Source organism: Cervus elaphus, chromosome 3, assembly GCF_910594005.1.
Source record: "Cervus elaphus chromosome 3, mCerEla1.1, whole genome shotgun sequence".
Classification (NCBI taxonomy): Eukaryota; Metazoa; Chordata; class Mammalia; order Artiodactyla; family Cervidae; genus Cervus; species Cervus elaphus.
In genome coordinates, this window is record NC_057817.1 from 11,242,670 (window position 1) to 11,270,637 (window position 27,968).

General features: G+C 37.8%; 1 protein-coding gene across 1 annotated transcript in view; it reads left to right on the forward strand.

Annotated features, from left to right (window-relative positions):
- Positions 1-27,968, forward strand: part of PTPRQ (protein tyrosine phosphatase receptor type Q) — a 301,145-nt gene that overhangs the window by 91,751 nt on the left and 181,426 nt on the right. The window contains exons 27-33 of the mRNA XM_043880358.1: positions 5,056-5,228; positions 13,919-14,102; positions 15,531-15,692; positions 15,791-15,970; positions 16,581-16,688; positions 16,822-17,103; positions 27,688-27,870. Coding sequence (XP_043736293.1) covers positions 5,056-5,228; positions 13,919-14,102; positions 15,531-15,692; positions 15,791-15,970; positions 16,581-16,688; positions 16,822-17,103; positions 27,688-27,870 — 1,272 coding nt within the window. The remainder of the gene's footprint in view (positions 1-5,055; positions 5,229-13,918; positions 14,103-15,530; positions 15,693-15,790; positions 15,971-16,580; positions 16,689-16,821; positions 17,104-27,687; positions 27,871-27,968) is intronic.

Genomic DNA, 27,968 nt, shown 5'->3' on the forward strand with positions numbered 1-27,968 from the left:
TAAATTTTCGGTAGAATTCAGCTGTGAAGCCATCTGGTCCTGGGCTCTTGTTTGCTGGAAGATTTTTGATTACAGTTTCGATTTCCTTGCTTGTGATGGGTCTGTTAAGATCTTCTATTTCTTCCTGGTTCAGTTTTGGAAAGTTATACTTTTCTAAGAATTTGTCCATTTCATCCAAGTTGTCCATTTTATTGGCATAGAGCTGCTGGTAGTAGTCTCTTATGATCCTTTGTATTTCAGTGTTGTCTGTTGTGATCTCTCCATTTTCATTTCTAATTTTGTTAATTTGGTTCTTCTCTCTTTGTTTCTTAATGAGTCTTGCTAATGGCTTGTCAATTTTGTTTATTTTTTCAAAAAACCAGCTTTTAGCTTTGTTGATTTTTGCTATGGTCTCTTTAGTTTCTTTTGCATTTATTTCTGCCCTGATTTTTAAGATTTCTTTCCTTCTGCTAACCCTGGGGTTCTTCATTTCTTCCTTCTCTAGTTGCTTTAGGTGTAGAGTTAGGTTATTTATTTGGTTTTTTTCTTGTTTCTTGATGTAAGCTTGTAATGCTATGAACCTTCCCCTTAGCACTGCTTTTACCGTGTCCCATAGGTTTTGGGTTGTTGTGTTTTCATTTTCATTCATTTCTATACATATTTTGATTTCCTTTTTGATTTCTTCTATGATTTGTTGGTTATTCAGAAGCGTGTTATTTAGCCTCCATATGTTTGAAGTTTTAACAATTTTTTTTCCTGTAATTGAGATCTAATCTTACTGCACTGTGGTCAGAAAAGATGACTGGAATGATTTCAATTTTTTTGAATTTTCCAAGACCAGATTTATGGCCCAGGATGTGATCTATTCTGGAGAAGGTTCCGTGTGCACTTGAGAAAAAGGTGAAGTTGATTGTTTTGGGGTGAAATGTCCCATAGATATCAATTAGGTCTAGCTGGTCCATTGTGTCATTTAAGGTTTGTGTTTCCTTGTTAATTTTCTGTTTAGTTGATCTATCCATAGTTGTGAGTGGGGTATTAAAGTCTCCCACTATTATTGTGTTACTATTAATTTCCTCTTTCATACTCGTTAGTGTTTGCCGTACATATTGCGGTGCTCCTATGTTGGGTGCATATATATTTATAATTGTTATATCTTCTTCTTGGATTGATCCTTTGATCATTATATAGTGTCCTTCTTTGTCTCTTTTCACATCCTTTATTTGAAAGTCTATTTTATCTGATATGAGTATTGCGACTCCTGCTTTCTTTTGGTCTCCGTTTGCATGAAATATTATTTTCCAGCCCTTCACTTTTAGTCTATATGTGTCTCTTGCTTTGAGGTGGGTCTCTTGTAGACAGCATATATAGGGGTCTTGTTTTTGTATCCATTCAGCCAATCTTTGTCTTTTGGTTGGGGCATTCAACCCATTTACATTTAGGGTAATTATTGATAGGTGTGGTCCCGTTGCCATTTACTTTGTTGTTTTGGGTTCACGTTTATACAACCTTTCTGCATTTCCTGTCTAGAGAAGATCCTTTAGCATTTGTTGAAGAGCTGGTTTGGTGGTGCTGAATTCTCTCAGCTTTTGCTTGTCTGTAAATCTTTTGAGTTCTCCTTCATATCTGAATGAGATCCTTGCTGGATACAGTAATCTAGGTTGTAGGTTATTCTCTTTCATTACTTTCAGTACGTCCTGCCATTCCCTTCTGGCCTGGAGGGTTTCTATTGATAGATCAGCTGTTATCCTTATGGGGATCCCTTTGTGTGTTATTTGTTGTTTCTCCCTTGTTGCTTTTAATATTTGTTCTTTGTGTTTGATCTTTGTTAATTTGATTAATATGTGTCTTGGGGTGTTTCGCCTTGGGTTTATCCTGTTTGGGACTCTCTGGGCTTCTTGGACTTGGGTGGCTATTTCCTTCCCCATTTTAGGGAAGTTTTCAGCTATTATCTCCTCGAGTATTTTCTCATGGCCTTTCTTTTTGTCTTCTTCTTCTGGAACTCCTATGATTTGAATGTTGGGGCGTTTCACATTGTCCCAGAGGTCCCTGAGGTTGTCCTCATTTCTTTTGATCCTTTTTTCTTTTTTCCTCTCTGCTTCATTTATTTCCACCATTTTATCTTCTATCTCACTTATCCTATCTTCTGCTTCCGTTAGTCTACTCTTGGTTCCCTCCAAAGTGTTTTTGATCTCATTCATTGCATTATTCATTTTTAATTGACTCTTTTTTATTTCTTCTAGGTCTTTATTAAACATTTCTTGTATCTTTTCAATCTTTGTCTCCAGGCTATTTATCTGTAACTCCATTTTGTTTTCAAGATTTTGGATCATTTTTATTATCATTATTCTAAATTCTTTTTCAGGTAGATTCCCTATCTCCTCCTCTTTTGTTTGACTTGGTGGGCATTTTTCATGTTCCTTTACCTGTTGGGTATTTCTTTGCCTTTTCATCTTGTTTAGATTGCTGTATCTGGAGTGGGCTTTCTGTATTCTGGAGGTCTGTGGTTCCTTTTTATTGTGGAGGATTAACCCAGTGGGTGGGGTTAGACGATTGGCTTGTCAAGGTTTCCTGGTTAGGGAAGCTTGCGTCAGTGTTCTGGTGCGTGGAATTTGATTTCTTCTCTTTGGAGAGCAATGGAGTGCCCAGTAATGAGTTTTGAGATGGGTCTATGTGTTAGGTGTGTCCTTGGGCAGCCTGTATGTTGACGTTCACGGCTATGTTCCTGCGTTGCTGGAGAATTTGCGTGGTATGTCTTGTTCTAAAACTTATTGGCTCTTGGGTGGTGGTTGGTTTCAGTGTAGGTATGGAGGCTTTTGGACAGTCACTTATTACTTAAAGTTCCATGTAGTCAGGAGTTTTCTGGTGTTCTCAAGTTTTGGGCTTAAGTCTCCTGCCTCTGGATTTCAGTTTTATTCTTCCTGTAGTCTCAGGACTTCTCCAACTATACAGCACTGATAAGAAAACTTCTAGGTTAATGGCGAAAAGATTCTCCCCCGTTAGGGACACCCAGAGAGGTTCACAGAGTTACATGAAGAAGAGGAGAGGGAGGAGGGAGATAGAGATGAGCAGGAGGAGAAAAAGGGGGACTCGAGAGGAGAGAGACAGATCTACGCAGCTGTCTGTTCCCAGAGTGTTCTCCGTAGCCCAGTCACCTACAAAGATTCACAGAATTGGATTGGGAAGAGAAGGGGAAAGGAGGAAATAGCGGTGTTCTGAGGTAGAAAACAGAGAGTCAAGATTGGGAGAGAATAATCTTCGGTTTAAAAATAGGGCTTCTCTTCTTTTTTTTTTTTTGTAAGGTTATAGTGTATTGAAAATGAAAATTAAGGAGTAGTAGAGGAGTACTAGAGGACTTTAAAAGAAATAAGAGAAAAAGGAAAGAAAAAAAAAAGAAGGAAAAAAAAAGAAAAAAAAAAAGAAAAAATTTTTTTTTCCCTAATTAAAAAAATCGTAAAAATCTATGGAAAGGAAAGTTAAGGAGTAATGGGGGAGTAATAGGGGATTTTAAAGGAAAATAAAAGAGAAAAAATAAAAAAGAAAAAATAATAAAAAAGAAAAAAATAAAAAATAAAAAGTAAAATTGTATCTAGGAGTTTCTCTGGAGCTGTTGCGGTCAGTGTGGGTTCGGCTCACTTTCAGATAGCTCCTCGTTCCAGCTTACACTTCTCCATATCTACAGGCCCCTTCCGGTATAGTCGGTGTTTTCTAGAGGGATTTTAATCTGTTGCACTGGTCCCTTCTAAGGCGGTTCCCTTTGTTTATTTGGCTTCTGTTTGCGGTCTCTTCAGAGCCTCATTTCCGCCCTGACACAGGCGGGCGGAGGTGGACTCATTCAGGTAGCTAGTTCCGTCGCGCTGCTGGGAGGGGCTGACGCTGCGGGGATGGGCTGGCGCTGCGGGGAGGGGCTGGCGCCGCCGGGAAGGGCTGGCGCCGCCGGGAGGGTCTGACGCTGCGGGGAGGGGCTGACGCTGCTTTCTCCGTCTGCACTGCTCAGGCTCCCGGCTGTTCTATATGGAGCGCGCCCCGTGCTGCGCGAGGTTCCAGCCCTCCGGTGTTCCACAAAAGCGCGGAACGAAAAGCTGCGCCCGCTCTCAGTGCCTTCCCCGTCAGAGTGGTCCAGGCAGCCAGGGGCTTGGTGGGCGCACTCTCCCCAGGTGTGGCGCGCCCACTCCCTTCCACGGACCCAGTCTCCGTTTCCGCTGGCGCCAGTCGGCTGCGCGCGCCTTCCGCCCTCCGCGTCCCCAGCCCCAGTCCCCGCCCGCGCCGGTCGGGTGCCTGCGGCCTGTCTCGCCGCGACCTTCCCCTCCCCCCTGCCTCCTGCCTCCGGCGGGGCTGGGCCGGTCAGCAGCCTGCGAGCTCTTCTCGGGACTTTCTCCGTCCCTTTGTTCTGCGAACGGCCGGCAGTGTGTTCGGCCGGTTAATTTACTCTCTCTCCTTTGGTCTCCCACAGTTCAAGTTGGCAACTCACAGAAGCTCCCTCCGATTGTCCTCAGGGCACTCAGGCCCGGACCCTACCCCAAGCAATACCGCCTAAGATTCCCTTCCCGGGACGGATCTCCGTCCTTAGCTCTTTTGTCTCACTTTTAATCTTTTATATTTTGTCCTACCTCCTTTCGAAGACAATGGGCTGCTTTTCTGGGCGCCTGATGACCTCAGCCAGCGATCAGAAGTTGTTTTGTGAAGTTTGCTCTGCGTTCAGTTATTCTTTTGATGAATTTGTAGGAGAGAAAGTGGTCTCCCCGTCCTACTCCTCCGCCATCTTGGCTCCTCCCCCGGAAAGTTATTTTTATAAACTAATTTGTTCTGAACAAACGTTATGATTTGGATCTGGGAAAATTATTCCATGTTACTCTATTTCTTGTGTACATTTGGAGAACAATGTATAGAAATTTAACAGTAGTTATCTGTGTTTTTAAAGGATCTGATACAAATCCAATTGTTACTAAATTAGTAAATTGCTTTAGTCTGTTTTCTAATAGAATTGCTTATATGTCTTCAGTCATGAACTGACTTCAGTAATTTTTAGAAATTTGAGAATGTATTTTTAAAGTTCCCTCCTCTTCTTCTCTTTTTTAGTTCCAGGTGCAGTATTTGATTTGCAGGTTGCAGAAGTAGAAGCCACAGAAATAAGAATTACTTGGAAGAAACCACGACAACCAAATGGAATCATTAACCAATATCGAGTGAAAGTATTAGTTTCAGAGACAAGAGTGCTTTTAGAAGATACTCTGCTCATTGGAAAAGATGAGGTGCTGCACTTGAATTTCTTATTTTGTTGAGCCTTTTCTACCTGGTTTAGGCCCACATAACTTGGAAGATTTGCCAACATGCAAACATAAAATATTTGACAAGCTTCAAAGTACAAAGTGAAGTAAATTTAGCTATGCTGATCATCTAGCTCATTATATTTCATTTCAAGACATTTATTATTAGTTAAATGCTATTATTCTTTTTCAGCATATGAAAAATGTTAATTGGACAATTAAGCAGGACTAAAGGTATTTCCATAAGTGAATATTATTATGGTAATAAAGTTAATGAATTGTTTGGAAGCTCCTGTTAAGATTTAAATACTCCTCCTAAGGTTGTGCTTGCAATTTGGAATAGTTGCCAAAGAAAGGCACAATAACTTTAGTAATTGCTGTTGACAAATGGTTTTGTCCTCCTCAGTCTTAGGAAGCCAGATTTCTCAAAACTACCTCGTTTATAAGCAATATACTTTTGACTAAAGAAATAAAATAAAAGAGATGAAATCATCATAAATATAAAATTAAGAGGACAGTGTTTGCTTTTAGTCACACTGGAAGCCTTCTTTCCCCCCTTTGTTTCTATTTGAAAGTGTTGTGTTGGCCAAAAAGTTTGTTCAGGATTTTCTGTAAGACGCTATGGAAAAATCCAAATGAACATTTTTGCCAACCCAATATAGGCAGCACTAATTTTTCCTTCAATGTCTTCATTCATCTCATCCAGCCAGCTGTTCACCTGGGAAATCCTTCTAAGACTTTAGACTGATGGTATCCAAATATTGGTGGTTCCTGGGGCTCACGAAAAATACATCTATTTCAGACCAGTGGGTGTAGCACACACTGCAACTTGGAGGCCCTCCCTGCTGGTTATTCAGCAATGAGGTTCCATGCGTTTGGTCCAGAATCATTACTTCTTCTAGCTGTGCTCTTGTTTTTCTCCACGTATATTGTCCATTCTATTCCTAGTCCAAGACTTCCTCCATTTATGACACCCACCTAAAAGTTACCTTACTGTGTGCTTAATGCATGCTGGCCAACCAGGACTCATTAGTACAAGTTGTTTGACCTCTGGCCCAGGGTTATAGTTTAGTCCAATGTGGACTCCATTCCTCTTGTGTGAAAGATGTTGAGTTGTGCTTTCTCTGATGCTTTAGTCGACAGCTCAGGCACAGGGCACAAACTTAACCCTCTGCTCCTGCTGAGAAGGCCTTAAATTAGATGCTTCACTTTTTAGGATCGTGTGGCAGATCCCCCACTTCTGCTCAAGATATCTATTGAGTGATATGCTACACCTCTTTTTCTCTTGAAACTGAGAGATTCTGGAAAGACTTCTTGGATATGATGCACAGTCCCTGTGACATGATAGAGATAACATGAGCATTGGTATATACAAATCTGGGTTTATATTCCTAATTTGGTCACTTAGTGTGTTTTATGGCAGAGAGGTCAAGTGCATGGACCTAGGAGACAGAATGCTGGGTTTAAACCTTGGTTTTGCCCTTACTGATGGTTTAACCTTGGAAGAGTAGACCTGATCTCTGAACTTGTTTCCTTTTTAAGGTAGGGACTCTAAGAGTCTGTGTAACACAGAGTTGTTAGTGAGGATTTAATGGATTAATGTGTGAAGAGCTTAGAACTCCACCTGATATATGGTAAGTTTGGTGACCTGAATAACTGTGACCTGTTGTAATTATTAATCATGGCATTGGACCTTTCACCCTCACTGGGACACAATATTAGCTTCCTTCAGTTGCAGTAAAAGGAGACATCATACTTTATTTCTGTGATTGTATATCTCTTCATTAGATCAGGCCCTTATTGATATTTCTGCTTTCCCGTGTGATTGGTGTTTGGGTTTACCTTTCAGGAGGCTGATGTGGGGAAGACACATGTGGTGGAAGCTCTAAGTCCAGATGAGCTAGTGTCCTAGTCCTGTCTCTGCCTTTTCCTCACCCCATGACCTTTGACAAGTCAACTTTTGGAGACTTGCTGCGCTCATTTTTAAAGTAGAGCTTATGTGCCTGCCTTATATTGAAGGGTATGGTGAGGAGTAAAGGAGATATCAGAAAAAGACTCTGGCTTAGTAGGTCCTTTTCCTTGGTGTAGGATAAGGAATTTTCTATTCACTCTTTAACTTCTCAGAGTATAGCCTCCGTACCGTGTCCTAAGAATTTTTGAAATCCTTGAAGTCTTGTTAGAATTTAACAGTGACCTCCTACATGTCAAATAAGGTGGATCTATGTTTTTAACCATCCTCATCTTCCCTATGTCCTCCAAAATTCATTCCTTTACCTCCAACTCTTCAGCTTTTGACACAACCACTTTCTCCCTAGTACTCACTCCCCTGGCATATACTGCAACTTTGCAAAAAAAACTTGGCCTTGTACTATGACAAATGAACACTTAAGAAAGCTAGCTCTTTTACTACTTTCTAATTCCTTCCTGAAAGTTCTGTCTTCAGCCACTTCCTTTTGACAGCCTCACAGATTCAGTCACTGCTTCCTATTTTCATGACTCTTTCACCGTGTTTTCCATGATGATTTTTCTGACACTCTGCATCCCTAATTACAATCATTTGTGGTGAAGTTCTGCCAGGATGCATCACATTTAAACTCATCTACCCCCATAAAACAGAACAGAACAAGCATCTTTTTTGAGACAATAGGACTTGGTTCTTGATTGGAAGGAGGAGACGGTAGAGGTAGATAGAAATCCTGGGACAGTGATAGGGACCTATTAGTTTTCCTATGGGACAGAAGGAGAAAGTCTGTAAGGGTAATTGATTGTTTTAGTGATCAATAACAAGTCAGAAGAGAGACTGAATCGAAACCCAGATACGAAATAACAGGCTTAGAATTCCCTATCCCCTTGGATTTCACATCACAGATCTCTGATCTGAAAGTCATTGTCGAAGCATTTGGGAGGCTTTTGTGGCATTTTTATATGTCTGATGTCTTTCTTTTTGGATAATGGCACCATTATCTTTGTGAGGGCTTGGAATCTTGGAATTACCTCTGACTTTGGTTATACTTAGCATTTAATAGCTACTCAATGTTAAGGCCAGTTCAAAGTGTAACCTTCATACCTCTGTATTCCATTTTTGTGTCCTCACTCCAGCTCAGGATTGCCTGGACTATTTTTGTTAGCTTACTACACTAGTTTTCCATTGTATAACAGTTTGCCACAAGCTTAAAACAATTCACATTTATCATCTCACAGTTTCTGTGGGTCAGGAATCCAGACAGCTTGTGTAGGTTCCCTGCTGAGAGTCTCATAAGGCTGCAGTTAAGGGTCTTACCTTCCTGTGTTCTCATATGGATGCTCAACTGGGGAAGAATCTACTTCTTGGCTGACTTAGATTTTTGGCAGATTTAATTTCCTTTTGAATATAGAACTGAGGGCCCTGGATCCTTGCTGGCCCTCTGACTAGAGACCATCCTTAGCTCCAGCTCATTGGGGTCCCCCACAGTTTCTTGCCATAGAACTTTCCCAACATGGCATTCCCTTCATCAAGCTAGCAAGGACAGTCTGTATAATATAACCATGGGAGTGACATCCCATCGCCTTTCCCTCAGTCCATTGGTTGGATGAAAATCACACTTCCCATGCAAGAGGAAGGGATTATACAAAAGCATGAGCAGCAGGAGGTAGGGATGGTAGAAGGACCATGAGAGAGGCTATGCTCTGCACTCTCTGGGTTACAGTCCATCCAGATTGAAGTATTAATGCATTTAAACTATAAAAGTAAATAAAAAATGAGAATGGACTTGGAACATGAATATGCATCTATTTTAGTAATTAATGCTTTCCTTTTGTAGCAGAAAGTCAATTGATACTGTCTAAAGTAAGTAACTCGCTGCGACACCATGGGCTATACAGTCCATGGATTCTCCAGGCCAAAATATGGAGTGGGTAGCCTTTCCCTTCTCCAGGGAATCTTCCCAACCCAGGGATCAAACCCAGGTCTCCCACATTGCAGGTGGATTCTTTACCTGCTGAGCCACAAGGGAAGCCTAAGTGACCCTTCACGGAAAAGTAAAACATAATATCTAGTGATTTTAGAAGTAACACCATAAGAACTGAAACAGAAATGATTAAAGGTGTTGCTTCCAACAAATATACAAATATTGAATCATTATGTTGCACACTGGAAAGCAATTTGATGTTATATGTTGATTATATATTAGTTAAAAAGAAAGATGATTTCAAAATCTCAAAAAAATGTTTCTAGAGAGTAAGACTTGTAGTTGGAAAGCTACAGACAGGAAAATATTATTTTCATTGTAAATCCTTCATCAGCTACCTGCATACATTGTGATGATGACACTTTTCAAGAAGTATTAAAACATAATCATCCTATGCTAGGTTTGATCTGATATCATCACCCTTATTGAAATTTTTTCCAGTGACCTCTCATGACTTGTTTGTTTCTTAATAGACAGGAGTTATTTAAGCATGCTGAAATATGTATAAGATTTTACTCTATTTAAACACGTATTTGATAAAAAAAAACATTGAAAATTTAATCTCAGGGTTTGAGAACTTTTATTTCAACTTCCAAGTTTATATATGAAGGTAATCAATCACATGACTAATAAATGATTGGAGATCCAGCCTCTGCTAAAATATTTGATCAACTCTGACAATAGGGTATCCACAACCATGTAATCAGTTCCTCTTCTATAAGCTTTAAATCATGCTTCTTTGTGGTCTCACAGGCATGCATTTCTTAGGTAACTATAAAGTTCCAGGCACTATGATAGGTCTGGAACATAAAGAAGAAACTACCATGTTCTTTAACAGTTTTGAACTGAAGTATTTGTTCTCTAATGTTTACCAGTTTATCCCATTTCTTCTCTCCAGACCCACACGGTAGCTTAGAGTAGCTTAGAGTCTGGGATTTGCAACCAGGGAAATGTATTCCAGTCCTACCTCTTCTATGACTAGTTTTATGAACTTGAACAGCAGACTGTAAAATGGAAATGATAATATCTTTTTCTTTGGGATATAATCAAGTGATATCACATGGGTAAAAATATTTATCACTGTACTTGACACAAAGTAGCTTTAAATGTTGGTGTCTCCAGCAGTAATAACAATAGGCAATGATTTAACTTTTTATCATTTGAAAATAATCGTCATGGTTTCCCTAAGGCTTAATATCCTCAGTTTCTCATCAGTCATTCACATTATTGATTACTCTCCTGTGTATTTATTTTCCAGTTTATCAGTGAGCCTCTTTCTCAGCTGAACACTACATTCCATATATAGTTTGACTAGAGCCAAATTGAGCAGAATTATTTTCTCCTTTAGCATGAATTTTCTGCTTCTATCAATGCAAAGAATAAAATTCATTTATTTGGGATACTTATTCCACCTAGATGAAAGTTTAAAAAATCCTAAAGTCCACTGTTCATTAACTGCTCTCTAGTTGAATTTCACACTCAGATCTCATTCTGTACTTCTGTACTTGTTTTTCAGATCAAATCCTGGGGGATTTTCTCCCCAAAGACATCTTGCTATGTAGTGTCACAAATTTCTGAGATTTGTATAGATACATCTTTTCATCCAACATATTTCTCAAGTATATAAATGTTTGTCAGTGGTGAACATAGAACGCAAGCCAAATGCTTGGCCAGTGGCTCCAGAATGAGGCTGAGGACAAGACTCGAAAGTAGTATAGGAATTCTAGAGATGCTTACTTTATTGAGCGTTAGGAACATAGACAGAATCAAGCCTTAAGGATTTGTCACCCTGCAGAATGATACAGTTTCGGTTAGAAGGCTTCCAAACATATACTAATTATAAAATTCTTTTTACCACTGGTTGAAAATAGAACGAATCATGTTATAGTTTATAATAAAATATGGAAGCATTTCTTAAGAATAATTCAACATTTTCATTAAATCAATTGAGCAGACTTCCAGAAAGTGTAAATTGATGGATATAGTAAAGTTTTTGAAAATATAATCATATTAGCTATAATAAAGACTGTTACATGTAGAATCGGGTTGGTTTATTCAGGTGGATTAGGAACTGAACTCTGAAGACTTCTAATTCTTTCATATCAATTCCAAAGATTCCTAGGTAGCATATGAGAAGGATTTCATGTTGATGAATTGTGACATTGCCTAACTCACTTGTTCTCGATCGAGGGCAGTTTTCTCTCCAGGAGACATTTCGTGATCTCTGAAGTTTTCATTGTCACCACAGGGAATATGTCTCTAGTGGGTACGGACCAGGGAGGCTGGTCCCTGCAATGCCCTGCACAGCTCCCTATAACAAAAAAATTCTCAAACATGGAAGGTCATTAGTGCTGGGGTTGAGAATGCTAGACTAACTCAATGAGGCAAAACTTGGGGGAGTTGTGATAGACCTTTATTTCCTTCTCTATCACTCATTTCCACTCCTATTTCTCAGCCACTTCTCATTACTTTCTTAAGTTCTGATTCTTTCCTATCATTTTTACTCTTAAAATTATTTCTTTTTCATCCTTTGAAAAACCTAATCCCTGTTTTAAAGAGGCAAAGTGTGAGAAATAGTCACAACATTCACACTTGGTGATAGTAACCTTTTGGATTTTTACAAAACCAGTTCAAATTTATAAGTTCAAATCACTTATAGTTAGGGAGGGTCCTTCCAGTGTATTTGGGAGAAGTTCAGATAGTCAAAATTACTCAGTCACCTCTTAGGCTGGAACAGTAATTTGTCAACAGAGATGCTTAACTTAGTTAATTGATGGGATACTACGGCTTAACTCTCAAAAATGTATCTGACATTGGTATAAAATATTGTGAGATTTAATGCAAAATCACAGTTCAGGGGAAATTCTTTGTATTGCCCTGTTGTACCCTCTGTAGTGCTTTGTACACTGGATTCTCAAAGGGTGGTTGATTGATAGTGGAAACAGCTGTGTGGCTCAGGCATAAACTATTGACTGGAATACCAGAGCATCTCTGAATTATGTGTTTGTGATTCATGCCTTCTCTGATTTCCCAGTGGAAGTAAAGTTGAAGTGTGCCTTGGAAGGTGGAAGATCTTTAGTTTGTTCTAAGTATGGTTCCTTATCCAGAGTGCTTTATCATAATATTTTTGAGTAAATATTATTGATATCTCCCTGCTTTTCATCACAATACTTCCCTGGGTAAAGAAATAAGATTTAGATAATTTTATCTTATAAATATCATTTGGAGAATTAAATATATCTTTGCATCTTTTCTCAGTTTTATTTCTCGGAAAAGTTAATATTCAAATGATCTGCCTTTGTAACTAGTTAAATAAGTAAGCAGCCTTAAAATTCCTTGCCTTTCTGGTATTTTTCTGAGCATCTGCTTTTTAAAAAAAAATACTAAGTGCTTTGTGTTCATAAGGAATTAAAAGCCTGTTTTGGGCTCAACTCAAAAAATAATTAAAAGATAGGTGTACCAAAATTTATAAATAAATAAAATCTATATTATGAATTAATTAGAAATTCTGAGGGTCAAGAACATGGATTTGGAAGGAATAGAGTGATTTTCTTCTTTGAAAAAAAATCTTCTTAAAAAAAAAAAAGCGCTTGGAGGTGAGTCTTGAAGAAATTGACAAAAAAATAGTAGCTCTTAAAACATTGTCTTTTTTTCCCCAATACTCCATTTTGGAAAATTTTGAACTGGTATAAATGAAAGAAAAAAGAGTATAATGTGTATCCATTAACCTATCACCTGGATTCCATAATTATCAACATGCTGTCTTTGTTGCCATCTCTCATTTTTCCTGTTGATGCAGGTGTATTTTAAAATAAATTCCAGAGTTCATATCTTTTTGCTCTTACATGCCTAACTAAGTATGGATTCCTAAAAAATACTGAAATTCTAATTCATTATGTAATTCCATTATCAAAATCGACACAATTACTAATATTGTCTTGGTATCATCTAAACCTAGGTTATTTTCAGATTTTTTTCATTTTGTTTCAATCTTATTATGCTGTGTGGAAAGAATGGAGAGAGTTCTCTTGCTGTCCTAACATAAAACTCTACTGTATATACTTGTAATATGCTCATGATGCTTTATTTCATGTCATTATTTGCTACTTTGGTGAACTTGATTCATGTGGGGTACATTATGGCATCTTGGAACAATCACAATTACCTAAAATATTCCCATAGCCTTACATAGGTCTGTCTTGAACTGTTTGAAAACTATTGCCATGTAATTTTGTTCATGTCTGTAACTTCACTTGATTATAGGTTATTATTATTGACATATACCCAGTAGTCATGCAGGCTGCTCACACCTGGTGTACAAATGAGGACATATAGATGGCAAAGTAAAACACATTTTAGTAAGACAGGAGGCCTAGACAACTTATTATTGGGTGGTAAGCAGTTAAAATATTTTAATCATGAAACTGTGCATGAGGATGGCTATTTTTTTTTTTTTTTACCATTTTTGAGTCAGAGATAAATTATTTCATTTTTCACATAATACAGTATGGAGTTTTAGATATGGAATTGATCATAATGGGCTACAGTAATGCAGGATTTTAATAGTTTCAGAATGAAAATGTAGCGTGTAAGGGAGACAGTAGTCATGGAAATAATATTATCTTTAAAAAATTTATCATTCCAAAGTTACTAGTTCTTGAAACTAGTACTTGATTGAAGCCATTATTAAGTGTAACCATCACTGTCTTTGCAAATATCTGTTTCCAGGTGCAGTATATAAACCCCATGGCTCCAGAAACCATGAGCATAGTAGAGTCAATGGCAGGATTATTTGAGGGCTCAGCAGAGATGTCTTCTGACCTGTACTCACTTGCTTCAGTTATATATAACAGTCATCCACATAATTACTTTCCTGTGAGGGGCAGAGCTGAAGACCAGCCTTCAACATTTGGTAGGTACATTTTTTTGTTCTGTGTGAAATGTATTTAAACCACCAGTACTAGCTAGCACAGATATGAACCTTAGCTCAGAGTTCAACCCAATTATTAATGGTCCATGGGCTGGAGTCCGATTTTTTTTCTTTAACTGTTGGATAATCTCATGCGGCAAATGGAAATGCCACACACGCAGGAGCTGGCCCCTCCTAACCCATCTGACCTTCCTCCAGAGAAAGTAGCACCCGAGAGTCTCCAGCCAAGCTGCAGAGACAATCAGTTATTACAGTTGCCAAAGCAGGTGTGATGGGAAAGGATTAACATATCTTCAAATCATTCACAGGCCTCACACTCTCTGCAGCTTTTGACTAATAGGTTTTCAAATGTCACTGAAGGTAAATAGGTCAGAAAGTTACAACTCTAGTGCATGGGGTGATCAACAGGTGGAGGTGACCCCAGTGACTTGGTGATGTCATTAGTGCATACACTTACTCTTCAGGGTCAAGGGATCTTATTGTTTCTATAAGGAGAACAATATATATATTGTTTCATATATAGTGAATTAAAAATATTTGGTTAGAAGAAACAGATCTAAATTATCTGTTTTTTTTCTAAAACACTAAGTGAGAAAAAAGATTTTCTCTTGTTGCTTTTTCTCTAATTTGATATTTGATCCCTTCCAAATTAAAATTTGTTATATTGATGGTGGAATTTGGCAAAAGTATCACATTGCATTCAATATATGCTTATTTCATTTACTGATATGTTTTTCCTGAGCAAAGAAGACAATTTTTTAGAAGACACTAAAAATTAAGAGGCCCATGATTTCTGATACAGATTTTTAAAAAAATACTTTCTTTGGCCTAAAGCACTAATTATCACTGTTGGAAGTGCATAGTCTAAATAAGTTAAAAAAAAAACAACTAACTTATTTTTTGAAATAGGGATTTTTTGAAATCCTTGTCCAGACATATTTATGTGGCAGTTTTATAAGCATGTTTGCTTTAAATCATTAATGGATTTTTCAAATGTGTGGTGAATTTTGAGTCCAAATAAAATCTTATTTCCATGATTTTTATATCATAATGCAGCATTGACTTATAATATTTCAATCTGATGTTATTGCCCAGTTGTTTTTTAGGAAAAGAATTCCTAACCTGTCTTTTTTAGAAAGTTATATTTTTTCAAAACACTAATCTCTTATTCTGGGATAGTGTATAACAGCTAGCAAAACTATATTATGAGCACAAAATGTCTATATATGTTATTGGAGTACATTCAGTGTATTTATTATTAATTATGTATCTACCTTTCATATAAGGGATTACATGGAGAGATTAAGGGATACTGTGAAATTGGGTTTAAAATTTCACTGTGGAAGCAAAAATGATTTTGATCACAAAGCCAAATACTTGTTAAATGTTTTAAAAACTGATTTCAAATAGGAACTTCAAGGAATCAGTATATCACTGACATTGCTGCTCAACAGCTGTCCTACGTTATCAGGAGACTTGTACCTTTCACCGAGCACATGATTAGTGTATCTGCTTTCACCATCATGGGAGAAGGACCACCAACGGTCCTCAATGTTAGGACACTTGAGCAAGGTAAGAATATATTTCCTTTGAAATAGTTACCTGCAGATATTGCTCTGGTACATTATAATACTTTTCATTCATACTAATTTTTCATTCTTCTTCTCAAGTGCCAAGCTCCATTCAAGTTATAAACTATAAAAATATTAGTTCTTCATCTATTTTGTTATATTGGGATCCTCCAGAATATCCTAATGGAAAAATAACTCATTATACAATTTATGCAATGGAACTGGATACAAACAGAGCATTCCAGATGACTACTATAGATAACAACTTTCTCATAACAGGTAGAACAGAATTTTGTTTTGACATTCTTATCCTGATGGAAAATGCACATCTCTCTATGCCATTAAACACTGTGGGGTACCTGTTGCATCATTGCAGATTTTGTTGTGCTATGCTCCCATGGATATCTTTAAAAATACTTGCAGAAATAACTTCATTAAATGTTGTTTTTCTTTCACTATATTTATTTCACTGCAAATAAAGTCATCAGACCACAGGTATCCTAAGAATATACTTGACTTATGGAATTTTATGCCTGGTACATCAAAATAATTCAGTATTAAAGGCTTGATTGACTGTATGTGGCCATCAGCTGAAGTAATTGAGCTGACGTGGTATTTGTGCCAAATCAGCTACATTCCTTGCAGTGTGCCAAAAATTGTTTTTTTCAGTCTCAGACCATTGCCTTGATATTTTAGGAGAGAACTAAAACCTCATCAAGATGGAAGGCTCTCATTCCAAGGAAGTTTGGGAGATTGGGATTATAGGAGACTGATTTAGAGAACCAGTCTCCCAGATAAGTTATTTTCACTAGTCTTGTGTGTGTTAAATGGCACTAATCCAGGAATAGTATTCTAGGGACTTTGAACAAATGGCCTATTTTCCTTACAGGGTTAAAGAAATACACAAAATATAAAATGAGAGTGGCTGCCTCAACCACTGTTGGAGAAAGTTCTTTGTCCGAAGCAAATGACATCTTCGTGAGAACTCCAGAAGATGGTAAGAATGTTAGGTGCAGCTTTAATAAAAAGAAGCAAGTGGTGTTGCATGCTTACTGTCATCTACCTCATGCTGCCTTTAGTGTCTGAAGCAATAAACATGAAAAAATACACATATTGTTTTTTTCCCCCAGAACCAGAATCATCACCTCAAGATGTTGAAGTTACCGATGTTACTGCTAGTGAAATAAGTTTGAAGTGGTCACCACCTCAGAAACCCAATGGGATTATTGTTGCCTATGAAGTGCTCTATAGAAATGTAAATACCTTATTCATGAAGAACACCTCAACAACAGACATAATTTTAGGGGAGTTAAAACCTTACACCCTCTATAACATTTCTGTAAGGTCATATACCAGATTTGGCCATGGTGATCAATTATCTTCTATACTTCCTGTGAGGACTTCTGAGACTGGTAAGTTTTTTTCCCATACATGTTAGTGAAGTAAACATGGCCAATAATTGTCATATTGTTTTATATTTTACATGACCTGAAGTCTGTCATTCTGTTCTGTATAATCCAGGAATTTATATGATCTTTGTGGGAAGGTGTGGGAAAAGACTTGCTGTGTAAATTTTTAAAATCTGATTTACATATAAGGGAACTCTGGAATAAAAGTCAGTGTTTTTTTTTTCCAAAAGAAGTATCTTGAGACATCAGAAGTCCTCTCAATGTACCTATAAATTAGGTTGCTTTGAAACTAGGAAATAGCAGAGACACATTCATAAGAATAGAATCCTATACTACATATACTCTTTATAAATTCTGTATACATCCATATGCATCTATCTATAAATATATATTTATACATATATATGTATAGATATGTGTGTGTGTATGTTAGTCACTCAGTCGTGTCCGACTCTGCGACCCCATGCACTGTAACCCACCAGACTTCTCTGTCCAAGAGATTCTCCAGGCAAGAGTACTGGAGTGGGTTGCCATTTCCTTTTCCAGGGGATCTTCCCGACCCAGGGATTGAACCCACATTTCCTGCACTGCAGGTGGATTCTTTACTGTCTGAGCCACATATGTAAAGATGTAAGTAGATCTATAGATGTATAACCCAGGTATCCTGCATTTTGGGCAGCTTCTTTACCATCTGAGCCACCTGGGAAGCCCATAGATGTATATAGACTTAATACATGTAAATTCTATACAAATTCTATACATCTGTCTATGCACATGTGTTTATCTATGTATGTTCTTGAGGTGTATATCTAGGCAGAGGTGTAGAGTATGAGCACAGAAGGACATGCCTGGGGAAGCCTCACAGAGGAGTTAGCATTGGACCTTAATCTTAAAGAATCAGGTGGAATGGACATTATATAGGTTGTTGTGGCCAGGGTGTGCATCCCATATAAATGAAATAATGTAAGCAAAGAATTAATTGTGTTTCAGTTTCAGTGTACAAGAGTAAATAGCACAAAGTAAGACATTTGCCTGATGATCTTAGTGCATTGTTTATATTATGTTTATAAACATATATTGGAGCATCACTTTTAGGCCAACTCTGTAGCACATGCCTAGAGTTAAAACTAAATGTAAAGTTACTATTTTATCCCTACATTTTAAAAAATAAATATTTGTTGACTGGCCTAACGACTGTTCCTATACATCATAATTGGCTAAATATCAGCAATTTCACATGGTTCATCCAGATGCTGTAGGTGAGGCCCTGTCTCTGACCTTGAGGAACCAGGGATCTAGTCAACCAGCTTACCTTTGGGCAAAAGTACTCTCTTGAGACTGGTCATAGAAATTAATAAAATAAACTGATATAAAATTGACCATAGAGGATGACACAGACGGTAAAGAATCCATCTGCAGTGCAGGAGATCTGAGTTTGACCCCTGGGTCGGGAAGATCCCCTGGAGAAAGGAATGGTAACCCACTCCAGTATTCTTGCCTGGAGAATTCCATGGACAGAGACGCCTGGGGGGCTATAGTCCATGGGGTTGCAAAGATTCAGACACAACTGAGCGACTGACACTTTTTTTTTCACTTTTCATCCTCTTGAGACTGTCACATAAATTAATAAAATGAAATGACATAAAATTGACCATAGGGGATGACAAAACAGTTGTAATGGAAGGAATGAGTAATGAAAAGAGCATTTCTTTTAAATCATCATAAATTGTATATTATGGTGTAAAATAATTGTTATTATATATATTAGCATGCATCATTGCTTTTATAAATATATGGAAAATGAGAATTTTTGAGAAGAGTTTCTACCTGGTTTCATTTTACACCATGTCAAGGAAAGAAACATATTTTAAGTACCTGCAGCATATTCTTCTATTGACTTTCACAAAAAAGTGCCTTTTTAATTCTACAATAAAACAATAAGGTATTATTACCTGCATTCTTAATGAAAAACAGGTCTATGAGGTTCATCCTTTCAACAAATATTCAGCAAATAATTTATACTATAGCAGCCTTTTCCTGGGCTGTATTAGCACTGTACAAGAAAATGCATTTCCACACTCCTAAAGTTAATATTAATTACTGGGTGTTTGACAGGCAATGGAATCTCCATCAGTGACTTTTCCTAGATCATGTCTAATACAATTGAACCACCAATTTGAGTTCTTTTTGCAACAGAGGTAGCTAGAATTTTAAACACAGTCTCAAGATGTCATTTGAAGCAGGATGTGCTCAGAAGCAACTGTTTATTCCCAGGGATCAATGTTCTTGTTAAATACAATAAATACACCCTCTACACTTTCTCTAAAAATCAAGATCCCACTTTTTAATATTGTTTCATGAGAAATTGAGAGCTGTGCTAACTCAGCTAACTCCAAAAGCTAACTACAGCTAATTAATAGTGTTAATGCTGCTAATTACAAATAGGAGTAAATTATTTGTTCAGATGTTTTATCTTGATTGGGGAATTAGAGTTTATAATGATTGAAAGTAAAATCCTCATGTTTAAGCAGGAAAAATCAATATAGCATAGATCTTGTGTGTATGTTTTAAGTATAGAATGTGTACTTAATAAAAAAACTTGAGATTAGTTTATACTTTCTCATACTTAGGGCACAGTAACCACGTAAAGATTTTTAAGTTCCCATACAGATTATCCTTTGATGATCTATGTATGTATATTTTCTTTCCTTTCCTTTTTTAAGACATAATTTTTTTTACAGTAAGCCTTAACCACTGCCTTGAGTAAGTCTGAATTGGGGCAATAACTACTAGGGGATTGTAACTTAGTTGTTGATCAAAACTTTGTGTGGGATGTATAAATTTATTCATGTTAATGAAAGGCATTTTATTACTTTCTCTATGTAACATTAAAACTATCCATGCCAAACAATAATCTTCTGGCGTACCCAAGATAACATCCCACTATTTTAGGATGATCATGAACTAAATTGTTCTTTATTTTTAGGTTTTAATAGCTTCAGCTTATTCCAACTGATATAATAATTACTTTTCATTCATGAGTTATCCATTTTATGTGCTACTTCTACAATTGGAAGCACCATGCTATTTCAGAAAAATTTAAATATGTGATTACTCTTAAAAATCATCAAGTCATTAAATCTGTCTTGCTTTATTTTCCCTGAAGGTTCAGCATGGGTTATCCCCTAAGGAGAAATGAATAAAAATGCATAGGATGTAAGCCTGGGGTCAGGGCTGCATATTTATATCCTGGCTGCGGGTGGTAGGCAGGTAAATCCACAGGGACGAGTTAGTGAATTCCAATGAGAACTTTTCAAAATCACAAGTTATACTGATTTATAAAATTCAAGCGAGCATCACTAATTCTTTTTTCCCCTTGCAATTAAAGAGCTATTCAATTCAATCTCACTTACTTAGTTGTAAATTACTTTCCTTAGATGTAAATTACTTTGCTTAGATGTAAGTTTACTTTCCTTAGATGTAAAGTTCTCCTTTGTTTTAAATATATTCTGTACCATCTTGAGCATAGGTTTTCATTTACTGAACAAACTTTGTATGGATTCCATATCACGTACTACCACTGAACCAGGCACTATAGTTACAGCAGTAAATAAGGCAGGATTTCTGTTTTTCTGGAACTTAATACTCTAGAAGGGTCAGAGAAGATAAACTAGTAAACAAATAATATATATGATTTTTGATACTGGCAAATTCCTTGAAAAAAAATCAGGAAAAGAAAAGAGAGTTATAGAAGAATGAGCAGGCAATTTGAGATGGAAGACTGAGAAAAGGCCTCTCTGAGGAGGTTATATTTGCCTAGAGATATTAGTAATGTGTGAGATTTATGTAGATAAGGATAAGGAAGAAAATGTTCCAGAGGAGGAATAGCAATTACCAAGTTCCTGAAGAGGGAAGGCACTTGATGTGTCTGAGGAAGAGGAGACCATTCCTCTCATTTGAGCAGTGTGAGCTACGGGATATAATTAGCAGATGAGGAGGGAGAGAGAGAGGCAGAGGTGGGCCAAGCCTTCGTGGGTGCCATACTAAGGAATGTGATGTTTAATTTTAATGTGAAGCTATTGGAGAATTAGGCAATGAGATTTTGATATGTTTTGCAGTTTTAGAAGATTGCTTCTGAATACATTGGATGTGGGAATAAAGAGGAAACTGAAGATTTACTATTAGGTTTTTGGCCTAAGCATCTTGGTGAATGAGGTGCCATTTACTGAAATGAGGAAGTCTGGGGAGGAGATCAGGTTGGAGAAATCTTAGGAGATCATGTTTTGAACATGTTTGAAATACTCAAGTGCCTGTCATGAAGGCAACTGGGCATATAAGTTTAAAACTCATGGAAAGGATCCAGGGTTGAATATACCATCTAAAAGCATCACCATATGTTGGGTGAGTGGAGACAGAGTTGAAAAGAAGCATACCGCTATGTCCTCAGGTAATAGGACATAGACACTTTGGGAAGTCAAGGAGGAGCCAGTCAAGGGATAAGCAGGAGTGGCCAGTGAGGTCGGAGGAGAGTCAGGAGAAGGTCTTGTCTTGGAAGTCTAATGAATAGATATTTTAAATTAGAAGCAATTTGTTTCCTATGTCAAGTGCTACTGAGAGTGAAGTGATGGTGGTTTAGTCACTAAGTCGTGTCTGACTCTTGCTACCTCATGGACTGTAGCCTGACAGGCTCCTCTCTGTCCATGAGATTTCCCAGTCAAGAGTGTTGCAGTGGGTTGCCATTTCCTTCTCCAGAGGATCTTCCTGACCCAGGGATCGAACTTGCATCTCCTGCATCACAAGCAGATTCTTTACCACTGAGTTACGAGGGAAGCCCCTGACAGTGAAGTAATGGTACACGATTGATTAGTGGTTTGGCAAGATGAAGGTCATTGATGACACCATGACAGTGTGTTTCATGGTTAAAAATGAGGAGAAAATGCCTAACTGAAGTGGGACTAAAAGAGCATGATAGGCAAGAGAGTGGATAAAATGGGTAAAGGCAAAATTTGAGAAATGTGGATATAGAGTGGAGGACAGAATAGAGCAATAACTGATGTGTGTTCACTTGTATACGATGTGTGTGTGTGTATGTGTGCTTAGGCACTCAGTCATGTCCGACTCTTTGCAACCCCATAGACTGTAGCCCACCAGGCTCCTCAGTCCGTGGGGATTCTCCAGGCAAGAATACTGGTGTGGGTTGCCATGCCCTCCTCCAGGGGATCTTCCCAACCTGGGGATAGGACCAGGGTCTGCTTGTAGGCGGATTCTTTACCTGCTGAGCTACCAGGGAAGACCCATACAATGTATATATCATGATAGAAATGATTCAATGATGAGAGATAAACTAAAAATACAACAGAGAGGAAAAAACATCAAGTCTAAAGTCTAACTAGGTAGATGGAATGGAATTTAGTGCAGAAGTGGACTAGGTTTTAGATAAGAAGGCAGTTGAAGATGAGTGGTAGGAAAATATATAGTCCTCTTTGACTGTTTTTATTTTCTCGAAATTAGAAGCAGGTTTATCAGGTTTGAATAAAAGGGGGAAAAGATGCTGGATGTTTGTGGAGAGGAAGATGATGAAAACAAGCATAACAGATTAAAAGACTGGTTTAACTGAAACATAGACTGCCAAGTGATGGAAAAAGATTGAGATTTGAGGTTATAAATTAAAGTAAGGCTAGTCAGCATGCAGTGGTATTTTATTCAGACATGTTCACCTGTTGCATTGTGAATGTAGACTAGCCCTGAGTTCAGTTTAACCAATGTTGAAATTTTGCCAGAAAAGTAAGATAGAAAAAGGAGTTGATGGAGATTGCTAGGGAGTGATTTTAGTGATAGACTGTCTGACCTGAGTAAGCAGGGAGATGAGGACATTAAGAGTGGTGATGGAAAGTAAAGACTTGATGAGGGTCAGTGACTTGTTGAATTGATGATATAGTGGTCAGTCAACTGGAGACGTAGATAGTTGCCAAAGAGAGGAATATTGGCAGTTATTAGTCATGAAGGTCTCAGGTGTTGCCGTGAAGGCTACTGGTTAGAGTGAGGTGGAGGAAAAAAATATTGGGATTGTGGAGCTCAAGGAATACAGAGTCTAGGGAATTACACAGGTTATTTCCATCAATTTGACATCTCACAGTGGTAGACAGGAGGTCAGTTGTCAGGTGACTGCATTTTTAAGATGTTTGGAGAAATGGCAGAGAACCACTGGATGATTGTCTTAAAGGAGGGGGAGCACCTGGAGTTTTTCAGGAAGAGGAAAGAACAGATTTTGATAAGGAAAGGGTTCTAGGCCCTATGGTTACAGAGATGATGAGAGAAAAACAAATAGCTACCAACACAAGAGTGCTATGTTGTAGTATTCTCAAACAGTTTTGAGATTTCACTTAGAGCCAGAAGGTTATGGAAGCAGAGTACTTATTGAGGATTTTTCTCAATTTAGTGTGTTGGCTTAGGAAGATACTAGGGAAGAATTTGAATATTTGGGGAGGGATTGTAGAATTATATTGTTATATCAAGCTGTGCATCGAATTAAAGTTCTTCCCAAAGTTTTGGAAATGTCAGCATTTTTATGTAAGTTTTTCCTGTTAAGTCTGCCTTAGATGCAATACATTCCATAACAGGTAATATTGGGGGTGAGGGGTACTTTTCTATATTTTCAAGGCTTCTGAATTTTCTTTACTAAATTTATTAGTAGCATATTTATATCCATTGTATTTAGAATACCAGTAAAAAGGTTGAATTCTCTCTCTTGAAGGAAGAGAACTTGTAATGGCATTATGGTATTGGCAATGATAATATATATATCTAGTTTATATTGTTTAAACCTCAGGTTAATCATTATTGTTCTATGAAGGCAATTTTAAACCATTATCTTTCCAACTATGGTCTTTTATCTCCTGCAAGTATTTTTCTGTGTGAATGCATTGCTTACAGTTTCAGCTGGTGAGATTACATTGATGGCTTTCTCTCTGTTTCTGATTGGCTGACTGTGTTGGTATTTTGCTCTTGTTAATTTTTCTGGGTAGAGAATTCCAGTAGTTTTTCAATTGGTATCACTTTTCTGTCTAATTGTGACCTAAGTTAAAGCTGAGTTTCTTCAGAGAGAATGTGTTAGCTTCTGCTAGTTGCTTTTGCGTAATGGGAAAACTCAGTATTACAAATTCATTTTAATTTCTGTTCTGAAGTAGAGGTCTTTTCAGGCTATATTTGTTGTTCAGTCGCTCAGTCGTGTCCAACTCTTTGTGACCCCATGGGCTGCAGTATGCCAGGCTTCTCTGCCCATCACTAACTCTCAGAGCTTGCTCAAACTCATGTCCATTGAGTTGGCGATGCCATCCAACCATCTCATCCTCTGTTGTCCCTTTTCCTCCTGTCTTCAGTCTTTCCCAGCATCAGGGTCTTTTCCAACAAGTTGGTTCTTTGCATCAGGTGGCCAAAGTATTGGAGCTTCAGCTTCAGCATCAATCCTTCCAATGAATACTCAGGGTTGATTTCCTTTGGGATTTACTGGTTCAATCTCCTTGCTGTCCAAGGGACTCTCAAGAGTCTTTTCCAGCACTACAGTTTGAAGGCCTCAATTCTTTGGCACTCATCCTTTTTGGGCTTCACTTGTAGCTTAGTTGGTAAAGCATCTGCAATGGTAAATGTAAACAGTCTTCAGTAGGTAAAGAATCTCCTGCAACGTGGGAGACCTGGGTTTGATTCCTGGGTCGGGAAGATCCCCTGAAGAAGGAAATGGCAACCCCCTCCAGTATTCTTGCATGGAGAATCCCATGGACAGAGGAACCTGGCAGGCTACAGTCCATGGGGTCACAAGAGTCAGACATGACCTAGCAACTAAATCCCACCAGCATCCTTTTTTATTGTATAGCTCTCGCACCTATGCATGACTATTGGGAAAAACCATAGCTTTGACTATATAGATCTTTGTCGGCAAAGTAATGTCTCTGTTTTTTAATATGCTGTCTAGATTTGTCATAACTTTTCTTCCAAAGACCAAGCGTCTTTCAATTTCATGGCTGCAGTCACTTTCCACAATGATTTTGGAGCCAAAGAAAATAAAGTCTGTCATTGTTTCCATTGTTTCCCTTCTATTTGCCATGAAGTGATGGGACCAGATGCCATAATCTTTGTTTTTTTGAATGTTGAGTTTTAAGCCAGCTTTTTCACTCTCCTCTTTCACCTTCATCAAGAGGATCTTTAATTCTTCTTTGCTTTCTGCCACTAGGCTGATGTCAAATGGATATCTGAGATTATTAATATTTCTCTTGGCAGTCTTGGTTCCAGCTTGTGTTCATCCAGCCCAGCATTCACACGATGTACTCTGCATCTAAGTTAAATAAGCAGGATAACGTTATACAACTTTGACATACTCTGTTCCCGATTTTGAAGCAGTCCATTGTTCCGTGTCTGGTTCTAAGTGATTATACATGTTCCATGAATTAGGGCCACGTATGCTCATAGGGATAGGCTTACAGTTCCAACAATACATAGTTTTTGTTTTTTTTTTTTTTTCATTTTTTCTATTCCACCACTCTCTCCAGAGGCACAATAAGTGGAAAAAAGTTACTTTTCTGTCCTCTTTTGCTTGGTAGGTTTCCTTCTCACTCCTTGTTCTGTGAGAGTGAACGTACCACATTGCACAAGTCTAGGAAGAACCACTCACGTTCAATTCTATGGCAATCTGCTGAAGAATTCAGAGAGCCCCCAGAATTGGCCCGTATCATGGGTCTTGTTGGAATTGCATTCTTTGGGGACCCACCACTTGGTGCAGGGATATTTTTTACCCTTCTACTGGCCCAAGGTTTTGTCTTCTTTTTCTGGGTCTCCACACAGTAGTTAATACAGAAACTCAGAGTCACCAGGATTGACCGTTACCCAGTGAGTCAGAGCAGGCTTTTGTTCCAGCTTTCATATCAGAACTCCTATTTTTACTTTGTTTTTTTGTTTATTTTATTTTTGTTTGTTTTTTTGTATTTGTTTTTGGCCCACCATAGACTTCTGACTTCTTTGCCAGCTCTGCAATTCCTTACAAGAAAAAGGTTAATTTTATATAAAGTTTTACTTCTTTTAATTGTAATGATCATTCAATTTAGTGTAGCTTTTCCAATATCCAATTTTCTAGAATTGGAATCCCACTGTGTAGTATTAGTAGTTGAATATATGTAGAGAACCATTTTGTGGCCATTGCATTCAGTATAATAAAAGCATTAGTAGATACAGGAAACAGGTGTTTTATTTATTGATAAATTGTATCCTGGGGCTTCCCTGATGGCTCAATGAGTAAAGAAACCACCTGCAATGCAAGAGAAGCAAGAAATGAAAGAAAATGGCAATCCGCCCAGTGTTCTTGCCTGGAAAATCCCATGAACAGAGAAGCCTGCAAGGCTACAGTTTAGGAGGTCACAAAGAGTCAGACAAGACTGAGTGACTAAGCACACACATCCTTAGGAGACTGTTTTGTTACCAGGTTATTATATGCAGGTTATTATATCCTTTCCTTTTATCTAGGAGAGGATCCTTGCTTTGTCATAGATCATGTTGTATATCAAAACTAATCTATTAACCATTTATTTGTTATCATTAATGAAACATAGAATCAATTTTTAAGTGTTTTCAAGTTCTGCTTCTTGTACAGTTAGCCTGTATCTGTGGGCCCTGAATCCACAGATTCAACCAACTGCGCATTGAAAGTATTTGAAAAAAAGTTGTAGAAAAAAAGTTCCAAAAAGCATAACTTAAATTTCCTGCATGCTGGCAGGCAACTATTTACATAGCATTTCCATTGTATTTACAATTATTTACATAGTATTTCCATTGTTTTAGGTATTATAAATAATCTAGAGACTATTTAAGGTATACAGGAGGATGTCGTTAGGTTCTTTGCAAATACTGTGCAGTTTTATGTAAGGAGCTCAAGCATCTTTGGAGTTTGGTATCCATGAAAGGGGTGGGGGCATGGGGACCCTGGAACCATTTCCCTGCATCTACCACGGTACCACTGTATCTGCATGTTCTGCACAGTAAGAAGTTTAGTATAGTCTCAAGTATTTTGATAAAAAATATCATCCAATAAACATTATTCGTAGAGTTGTATGAATTTTCTTTGAGATGAAATTTTTCTTGCACAGTTGCAAGTGGTATAACTTACCCATATTTTTCTACATTTAGGATATTTATTATAATTGCATTCTAGTGAATGTTCTGATATGTGTGTGTGTGTGAGTGTGTGTGTGTGTGTGAGTGTGTGTGTGTGTGTGTATGGACTTTCCTGGTGGGTCAACGGTAAGAATCCACCTGCAGTGCTAGAGCCACAGGAGACACAGGTTCGATCCCTGGGTTGGGAAGATCCCCTGGAGGAGGGCATGGCTACCCACTCTAGTATTCTTGCCTGGAGAATCCCATGGACAGAGGAGCCTGGCAGGCCCCAGTCCCTGGGGCCACAAAGAGTCAGACATGACTGAAGTGACTTAACAAGTGTGTATATGTGTGTGTATCCCAGACCACTGGGGTGAAAACGTCAGCAGAATACATTATAAGCGTAGAATTGTTTATGCTGTATATACATTTTTGTTTGTTTGTTTTCAGTGCCTGATAGTGCACCAGAAAATATTACTTACAAAAATATTACCTCTGGAGAGATTGAGCTGTCATTTCTACCTCCAAGTAGTCCCAATGGAATTATAAAAACATATACAATTTACCTAATGAAAAGTAATGAAAATGAGGAAAGAGTGATAAATACAACTTCTTTGATTCAGAATATTAAAGGTAAAAAAATATAATGTTGGATATTTACATTTATTTTGACTGAGTGACCACAAAACATTGGCTTGTTGTTTTAAGTGCTGAGTATAATTAGTTTTATA